The sequence below is a fragment of the Chelonoidis abingdonii genome, chromosome 17 (genome assembly GCF_003597395.2).
Source record: "Chelonoidis abingdonii isolate Lonesome George chromosome 17, CheloAbing_2.0, whole genome shotgun sequence".
Classification (NCBI taxonomy): domain Eukaryota; kingdom Metazoa; phylum Chordata; order Testudines; family Testudinidae; genus Chelonoidis; species Chelonoidis abingdonii.
In genome coordinates this window covers 41,240,053-41,248,815 of record NC_133785.1, presented here as the reverse complement: position 1 = coordinate 41,248,815, position 8,763 = coordinate 41,240,053, and the positions used below count along the sequence as shown (strand labels likewise).

The window sequence follows — 8,763 nt, the reverse complement described above, 5'->3', positions numbered from 1 at the left end:
AGTGAGCACGGGCGGCGGTATGGAGGAGGGAGCGGCCCGGGACAAGCGGATTGGGGCGGCAGACGACGGGGGGAGAGCAGGGTGCGGGGCGACAGACCGGGAGGGAGCAGGTCGGGAGGGGGTGTTGGGCGGAGGAGGTCCGGGGAGAGCAGGAGCAGAGGTTGGGGCGGAAGGGACGGACCCGGGGTGAGAGAGCAGGAACTCGGGAGGGAGAACCGTACGTACTGAGGGGAGGAGAGAAACCGGAGGGCCCGGCGACGGGTGTTGGGGCGAGGACAGACCCTGGGGGGGGGAGGAACATGCCCCGGGAGGTGGGGGAGCAGGGCTCGGGGGGCGGGGTGGTTGGGGGAGGGGAACACGGGCTGGGAGACGGGGTGGTGATGAGGGGGAGAGGAACAGGGCCCGGGGCATGGAGGACAGTGCCCGGGGGGGAGGGGAGCAGGGCTCGGGAGGTGGGGTGGTTGGCGGCAGGGTACAGGGCCCGGGGGCTGCCCCCCTCCCAGTGCAAACTGTGCGGGAGTCAGCACCGAGATCCCGTTCCTGGCGCCCCCAGCCTGATCAGCAGCTGTGCTTTGCCACTGGGGTCCTGGCCAACGGGGCCTCGTGTCCCTCCAGCATGCGCCCGGCCTGGGGGCTGCCCCCACATTGGGAATCTGGCAGCACATGAGCAAAGCCCTTGGGGCAGTTGGGGGGGCCCTGGGCTGGAGAATCCAGATCCCTTTGTGGGCCAGGAGCACAGAGGTGTTGGGCAGCCACCCCCTGGCCCTGACTGGCCTGTGTTTGTCAGCTGGAGGGAGCGCAGCCCTGGGCACTGGACTGGGGTCCTGGCGGGTCGGGTGTGGACGCTCAGGCAGACCGAGGAGCAGCTCTGGTACATGGTTCATGAGGAGGAGGAGGAGGAAGAGGAAGGCAGCCACACAAAGGCCACGGGGCAGGAGCTGCAGCCCAGGGGAAGAGACGCAGGGGGGAGCCTGCACCCTGAGGCCCCCACCATGGAGGCTTCGGGTGGCACGGACAGCTTTGAAGCCCAGCAGATCCTCCATGACTACTTCCAGCTGGACGTAGGCTTGGCCAGGCTGTACCAGGCCTGGGGCGCTGTGGACCCGCACTTCCAGAAAGTGGCTGCCAGTTTCCCAGGTACATTGGTGCCGGGCAGCCAGAGCAGAGGACTGAGCTGGGGGGATCATGTGCATGTCATGGGTCACCTGGCAGGCAGACTGGGACAGGAGCAATGTCTCAATGGGACTTTCGTCTGGCCAGTGCTTTTCGCTGTGGGGGCTGGACTGGCAGAGCTCCAGCACGCTGACCCTGGCGGGCAGACACCGGCTATCTTGCGCTAGGCGCTCACATGGGCATGGGGACGCTAGGTAGGCAGATGGAGCCTTCCGTTGACCAAGCTGCATCTGGGCCGGGGCTGCTCGTCCCGCACAGCTCCTGCTCTCTGAGCCCTGAGCGATGCCATGGGCAATGAGCAAGGGCAGTTCCTCTCCTCTCCTGCCTGGCCTGTGCATGGCAGCCCTGCCGTGCCCTCAGGCTGAAAGTCGCTCAGAATGGGGCTGGCTGAGCCCCTTAGCCCAGCCCCAGCTGGGGGAAGCAGGCCAGCCCTCACCACATGCCTGCAGACTCCTGATTGGTTTGTGGCTCTTCCCAGCTGTTCTGCTCTGCTCTGCTCTTGGTGCCCAGGGCTGAGTGGGCTTTTCCTAGGGGGATGTCAGGGTGCTGCCCCTCCAGCAGGGCCTCGGCACACTTCCTCTCTGCTGCGCCACCCCCGCCCAGGGGCTCTGTCTGAGGGGCGCCCAGGAGCAGTATCTGGTGGGCTTTGGGTCAGTTGGTATGGCCAGGCCTAAGCTCCAGGGGGGCCTTTCTTGCCTACAGGACCCAATCTCATAGGTCCTGATCCTTTCCAGTCTCCCAGCTTCCTAGGACACTGTTCTCCCTCGGGGGGGGGGCAGCGCTCCTTGGCCCTTGATGTCCAACTTGCCAGGCTAAGCTAACGCACATTTTGTGTGAATGGGCCTAGCTGGTTGCACGCCTGCCTGGCCTTGGCAGATTTACCCCTCCCTCAGTCTGTGGTCAGCAGGGATTGCAGATTTCCTGCCAGATGAGCAACAGCATGCTGAAGAGCATCAGGCTCACACTGATTCCTGGGGAACTCCACTAGAAATGCCCCCATTCGATGGTGGTCGCCCAATGACACCTGCTCTGGGAGAGCTGGCAGTTAGCCAGGGCTTACCCCAGGTAACGTGTACTGTACTGAGATGGTACAGGGCAAATATCTGAAGCAGACAGCTGTGCAGCACTAAGGCAAAGGCCTTACAAAAGTTAGGACAGTTACATTTATTGGCCAAACATGGAAGCTCCTAAAAGAATGACATGTGCTATGTGTCTCAAACACCACGGGCTGGCATTATGTTCCCGCCCTTTCATTCCTTGTTAATTGAATCCTGCAGCAACTTCTCCATTATTTTGCCCGGGGTTGATGTCAGGCTGGGTTGGCCTCTAGTTACCAGGATATCCCACTTGCCCTTTTTGAATATTGACCTGACCTTAGCACTCGCCGTGTCTTCTGGAATTTCCCAGCTAGTCCGAGATTTACTTAAAAGTAACATCGGTAGCCGAGATCTCCTCAGTCAGCTCTCTTACCACTCCTGAGAGCAAGTCTTCTAAACTTGCTGATTTAAACGTTTGTCCCTAGTAGATGTTGTTTAACATCCTCCTAAATTGCTAATGGCCTGGAAAGTACTTCTTCATCCTCATCTGACAGGATATGCTTCTTTTCAAACACAGAACAGTTATATTTAACGAACACTTCTGCCTTTTCTGCATCATCTCTGTCTAGCAAGGGCTTCCGTTGTTGTTGTTTCTTTTATTCATATTCTCAAAAACTCTTCATTCTTGCCAGCCATGGATTTTCACCTGGTTTCTTTAGCTTCCCTTATTAATTTTCTACATTTCATAACTTTAAATTTATATAAATGGCCATATTTTTCCTCTTTTTCCCATTTGTTATATATAGTTTTTTTATTTCTAATTGCTGCCTTCACTTCACTTCACTTCCCCACTGAACCAGGAAGGCCTCCTAACCAAAGTTGTCCTTTCTCACTCGTAGAATCATGGCATTTTGGCCATCTGATAAATTCTTCTTAAAGAACTCCCAATTTTTTTCTGTCTGTGTTTTTCCTTCCGATCAATTTCTTTCATAATCTTCCTCAGTTGTGGGGCATCAGCTGTTTGGAAGCATCAACTCCCCAGTGCAGTTCTGGCACCTTCTTCTTTCCTGTCACTTGGCTCATGTCCCAGTGAGTTAGCATTGCTGGGGGCCTGCCCCAGTGCTGACTGCCCTGGGTGTCTGGCTGCCTTGGCACTCAGGGCAGCAGGGGGTCTCCCAGAGCAGTCTCGGAATAGTCGGGGGGGAAACAAATGGGCATCACACCTCGCACGGATAAACCAGCTCATGCATTTCCCCTGAGCCCCATGTGAGCCTGGCAGGAACCTGCTGGGCACAGGGCTGAGAGCTGGATTCGTCTCACCTGCTGCTACTTGGCAAGTCCCTGCCTCTGCCTCCTGTCCCCCAACTTGAAGCGGTAGGGACAAGACACTCTGTTAGTGTGTGCTCTGAGAGGGGGATGTTGTCAGCCCGCCCAGGCATGCCCTGTCAGTGTAGCGTACCCGCTGACAGAGGCGAGTCCCGGTCTCCGTGCTGCCAGGCCCTGTTGCACCATGTGTACCGGAGCAGTGTACCAGACAAACTGCTGCTTGGGCCCATTGCAAGGGGGAGCTCTCGAAGGGACAGTGCTGAGAGACCCCTTCCTCTCCTCCAGGGCCCTGTGCAGGATTGGGATGCTCGGCAGGGTGGGGCACATGGGGTAGGGGGTTCTGGCGCTGCACAGTCATATCTCTCAGCTCAGCCAGTCTTTGTGAAGGCCAGAGGCCGAGGGAGGAGGTGGCAGCCAGTCTGGCGCATGTGGAGCCCTGGCTGTGCCATGCCCTGCTGAGTGTTGGTCCTGTGGCTGAGGCGAAACTTTGCTCCTGCCTGGCGCCTGTGGCTGGGGAGAGGAGCTGGGGCCTGCCCAGGCTGATTTAGTCACGGGCTGTGGGGTATTGGGCGCTGGCCCCAGGGAGGGGTGGTGGCTATGGGGGCTTTGCGTGGCACTGCCATGTGGAGGCCAGGCAGCACTTTCCCTGCCTGAGGCAGCCCTCTGGTCTGCAGGTGTCCGCGTGCTGCGCCAGGACCCCGTCGAGTGTCTCTTCTCCTTCCTCTGCACCTCCAACAACCACCTGGTGCGCATCACAGGCATGATTGAGCGCCTCTGCCGGGCCTTTGGGCACCGCCTCTGCCAGCTGGATGCAGAGCCATACCACGCCTTCCCCTCGCTGCAGGCCCTAGCTGGTGAGTATGTCCTGCCCCTACACCACCGGCGGGCAGCCCTGCCCCCTCCTGCCCGCCTGCCGGCTGGCAGCCCTGCGCCCCCCCTTCTGCCTCTCCCACCAGCTGGAACCCTGCATCCTCCCCCAGGCTGGCACGCCTGCACCCGCTCCCTCCTGCCCCCCCCCCGCTGGCTGGCAACCCCATGCCTGCCAGCTGGCAGCCCCACACCTGCCTCCTCCTGCCCCCCCAGCCCCTCGCAGGCTGGCAGCCCCGCACCCACTCCCTCCTGCCCCCCTCACGCCGACTGGCAGCTCCACACCCACCTCCTTGTACCTGCCTCTGGGCCAGCAGCTCAGCTCCGACCTCCTTGTGCCAGCCCTGTGTCCGTCCCCCCAGCCGGCAGTCCAGCACCCACCACCTCGTGGCTCAATCCCCCCGCAACCCAGTCCACTCCCCACGGCTGACCTGCTGTTCTGGGGCAGGTGCTGACACTGAGCGACGGCTCCGGGCTCTGGGCTTTGGCTACCGGGCAAAGTTTGTGAGCCAGAGTGCCCAGGCAGTGCTGAGGCAGTTTGGGGCCGAGGGGTTGCACCAGCTGCGAAGCACCCCGTACCCAGAGGCCAGGAGGCTGCTGTGCGCCCTGCCCGGCGTGGGGGCCAAGGTGAGAGCTGGGGCCCCAGGGGCTCAGCACAGGCCCCTGGCTCCTTTCGCCTCAACCCTCGCGCCACTGCCAGGGAACAGGGCCCCATCCTGCAACGTGCTGAGAGCTGGGGGGGGGTGGCCACAGGGAATGCATATGGCAGGAGCAGCTCAGTGTAGTGGGCTGGGGGGCACTGATGGCTGGGGAAGGGGGGGCCGGCCTGGATGGCTGGGGGAGGGGCGTCAGAGGGGTGGGGCTGGGAGGAGCAGGTGGGGTGGAGGGCTGAGAGGCCTGGGGGAGGGGGCAGGTCGGGGAGGCGCGTTGGGTTGGGCTGGGGGACGTGCTGATGGCTGGGGGAGGGGTCAGAATAGGAGTGGGGGCTGTGATGGCTGGGGGAGAGGCAGGTGGGGTGGGAGCGCTGGGGGAGGGCGGTAGGTGAGGGTGCTGTTGGCTGGAGGAGGGGGCAGATAGGGAGGGGCACTGATGGCTGGGGGTGGGCCTGACCCTCTCTCCCCCCCCCCCCCATCGGGGGCAGGTGGCAGACTGCGTGTGCCTGATGGCACTGGACAAGGCGGAGGCGGTGCCTGTGGACACCCACGTGTGGCAGATTGCCCGGCGGGACTACGGCCTGGAGCTGGGCTCAGGCGCCCGGTGTGTGACGATGCGTGTGCACAGTGAGCTCGGTGAGTGCCGGGGGGGTCGCGCTGGGCCCCCTACCTGGGGAGCAGCTCAGCAAGGAGAGGGGGTGCAGGGCGCAGGCTGGCAGGGAGGCCGTGTGGCCCCAGGCGCTGCTCCCCCCTTCACTGGAATTTTCTCTCCTCAGGAGACTTTTTCCGGCAGCTCTGGGGACCCTACGCAGGTTGGGCGCAGGCGGTGAGTAGTGCCCAGGGCTTGTCCCCAGGGGCCCCCTTACCTGTGGAAAGGGGCAGCCCACAAGGACAGATCCCCCTTCCCACGGCTGGGCACACCCTTTTCACCCCCAAGCTCTCCATCTCTCCCTATCTTGCAGGTTCTCTTCTGTGCCGATTTAAAGATGTTCCGGCAGAACCCCAGCACAAGTGTCAGGACGAAGGGGGGCCCAGCCCGTTGCAGACCCACCCCTGCCCTAGAAGCAGGGGGGCAGGACTCAGCTTCGCCTGGAGCCACTGGCACTCTGTGCACAGAAGCAGCTCCAGCCCTTTGTGCCCTGACTGGCAAATGCCACCGTGGGGCCAGCCGGAAGCAGCTCGGTGGGGGAAAGTGCTGCACTGGCCCCTCCCCACAGGGGGCTGGGCACTGAGCTGCACTGCACATGCTAAGCCGCTCCTGCTGCTGGCAGAGGGGGAGAGAATAGAGTAGGGGGGACCCAGTTACAGCCTCTCAAGGCTGTGCTTGGCTGGGGGCTGGGTGTATGAACCATGCAGAGCAGCTGGAGGGAGGAGGGGGGCTCAGTGCAAACTCAGCCATGTTTACAGGCCAGGCTGGAGCCCCCACCAGGGCGAAAGGCCAGTGCCGGCCCAGCTTGGCTCAGCACAGCGCCCCTAGGAGAAAGCTGGTGCCAGGCAGAGGCTCCTGAGGCGCAACTGCCGGCCTCTGATGAGCACAGCGTGGGGGAGGGCGCACAGGAGCTGGGCTTGAGACCTTCCCTTTGGCCGTAATGCTGGTGCCTGCTGCAGCGCTGGGTGCCGGGGGGGCTGGCCAGAGCTGCTGGGCCTGGCACTGGGAGAGGCACATGGCCAGCCTGCAGGGTGGGACCCTGGGGGAGTTTGCCCTGCAGAGTCTGCCAAGGGGTCCCATGTGCACTCAGCAGGGGGCATGGATTCACCCTCCCCCTTGGGTCCCCCCACCCATGTCACAGGCTGGGGGGCCTGGGGCACTGACCCAGCAGAGCCTTGCCTTGGCCTGGCCACAGCATGAGTGGAGGTGGGGGGAACACACGCCCCACAGGAGCTCAGGGCAGCTCCCTCGTCCGTCGGGCCAGGGCCCCAGTGAGCAAAGCCACTGCCAAGCTGCATTCGCTGCTTTCCTTTAATACAAGCCTCAACATCGAAAGAGCCTTGCGTGGAAATTCTGCTTGAACATGCGGGGAGGGGCTGGGGCCATGGTGGGGGGAAGGTACAGGGGCTAGAAGTGGGGACTGCAGCTAGGTGAATCGGCCCCTTGTTCCACAGCCCGTCACCCTGCAGCTTAGCTGCACCGACCCCCACCCCCACCCCCAGCCTTGCTGGGGATCTGGCCAGAGCGCAGTACCTGAGCTCCCGCCTGTGGAGTGGGGAGGGAGGGAGGGAAGGGGGCTGCAGTGGCATGAGCAAGTACATGCAGGCCCCAGCATGGTGGGGGGTCAGTGGCCTACCCCAGGCGTGGCCCCCAGGGAGGCTGGGCCTTGGCTCTGCCCCAGGGGAAATGCTGGGTTCCTAGCCTGCACTCTGCAGGCAGGGCGGCTGTGCCCCAAGCGCCAGCTGCTGTTGCTGTCTCCCCTGGAGGCTCAGTCCCAGGCCAGCTCTCTGTGTGCCCTGCCACCTGGCTTGGATCAGCCGCAGCAATGAGACACCAGCTCTTGGTGCCTCCAGCAGCAGCCAGCGCCCCCACCCCACGCAGCTCGTCCCCGAGGCCAGGGCCCCCGTGGGGCAGTGCTGGCGAGGCAGGGCCATGCTGGGTGCTGTCAATCCTGGGGGGGGCGGTGAGAGCTGGGCCCCAGCAACCTCTCGCAGCCCCTGGAGTCTGCCCCTGCCGGGAGAGAAGAGGCCATCAGACATAGCATTCCTGCCTGGGGGCTCGGCTCAGCCTGGCATGGGAATCTAGCCCACCCAATTCAGTGTCCTGCTGGGAGTCCCAGGCCTGGCCTCGTCCTGGAGACTCACCGTTGCTGGCACTAGCCTCCAGCAGCTCGCAGGGACTGGTTGGAATGGTTTGCCCGGGTCCTTCCTGGCTGGTTCCAAGCTGCAGCTTCCTCATGTGTCTCACCACGGCGGTGGCATTGAATGCTTGCTGTACCAGGAGAGAGGGGCAGCGGTGAACGGGTGCTGCTAGCTAACAGGGACCGGCTCCACCGCCAGCCTCAGGGCAACAGGCACAGGAGTGGGGCCCTGCTAAATTCCTGGCCATGAAAAGCGCGTCACAGACCGCGAACGCTGGACTTTTGTGTGCTTCTCCCCCATGCAGTACAGATTTCACAGCGCGTCTCAAACTGGGGGGGTCACAAGGTTATGTGAGGGGGACTGCGCTGCTGCCTTCAGAGCTGGGTGGCCAGCGAACGGCGGCTGCTGACTGGGGCCAGCTCCGCAGGCAGCAATACCGCAGGCTCCCCCGGCCCCTCCATGACAATCACAGCACCGGTCGTTCAGATGTAAAAAGCTGAAATCATGACATTTACAATTCTTAAACTCCTGCGACTGAAATTGATGAAAATGGGGGATGAATTTGGTACAGCCCTATACAGCCCAGGGCTCCCCCCACAGCCAGTGCCCCCCCCGCCACAGCACCCTCAGCTGGGAGAGCCCAGGGCTCCCCCCACAGCCAGTGCCCCCCCCCACAGCGCCCTCTGCTGGGAGAGCCCAGGGCTCCCCCCACAGCCAGTGCCCCCCCCACAGCGCCCTCAGCTGGGAGAGCCCAGGGCTCCCCCCACAGCCAGTGCCCTGCCCCCCGCACAGCACCCTCTGCTGGGAGAGCCCAGCACTCCCCCCCACAGCCTCCCCCTTCCCCCCCTCCCCCCCGCCCCCCCTTCCCGGGGAGCCCCCCGCCCCCCCCCCCCCCCCCCCCCCCCCACAACGCCCCC

General features: G+C 63.1%; 2 protein-coding genes across 2 annotated transcripts in view; one reads left to right on the top strand and one right to left on the bottom strand.

Annotated features, from left to right (window-relative positions):
* Positions 1–737: 737 nt before the first annotated feature.
* On the top strand, positions 738–7,040 carry OGG1 (8-oxoguanine DNA glycosylase). The gene is made up of 6 exons (XM_032798942.2): positions 738–1,137; positions 4,211–4,390; positions 4,852–5,030; positions 5,545–5,692; positions 5,833–5,882; positions 6,019–7,040. The coding sequence occupies exons 1-6, from the start codon at positions 876–878 to the stop codon at positions 6,286–6,288; spliced, it is 1,089 nt and encodes a 362-aa protein (XP_032654833.2). The 5' UTR covers positions 738–875; the 3' UTR covers positions 6,289–7,040.
* The window catches only part of CAMK1 (calcium/calmodulin dependent protein kinase I), a 26,261-nt gene continuing 24,496 nt past the window's right edge, over positions 6,999–8,763 (bottom strand). Inside the window, exons 6-7 of the mRNA XM_075073307.1 lie at positions 7,850–8,018; positions 6,999–7,715 (exon numbers count right to left, since the gene is read on the bottom strand). Coding sequence (XP_074929408.1) covers positions 7,651–7,715; positions 7,850–8,018 — 234 coding nt within the window. The 3' untranslated portion in view covers positions 6,999–7,650. The remainder of the gene's footprint in view (positions 7,716–7,849; positions 8,019–8,763) is intronic.

Excerpts from the sequence above, each read along its gene's own strand:
- OGG1 (XM_032798942.2), top strand. The coding sequence starts at position 876 with ATGGTTCATGAGGAGGAGGAGGAGGAAGAGGAAGGCAGCCACACAAAG. Across the intron at positions 1,138-4,210 it reads AGTGGCTGCCAGTTTCCCAG|GTGTCCGCGTGCTGCGCCAG; the intron begins GTACATTGGTGC and ends TCTGGTCTGCAG. Across the intron at positions 4,391-4,851 it reads CTCGCTGCAGGCCCTAGCTG|GTGCTGACACTGAGCGACGG; the intron begins GTGAGTATGTCC and ends GTTCTGGGGCAG.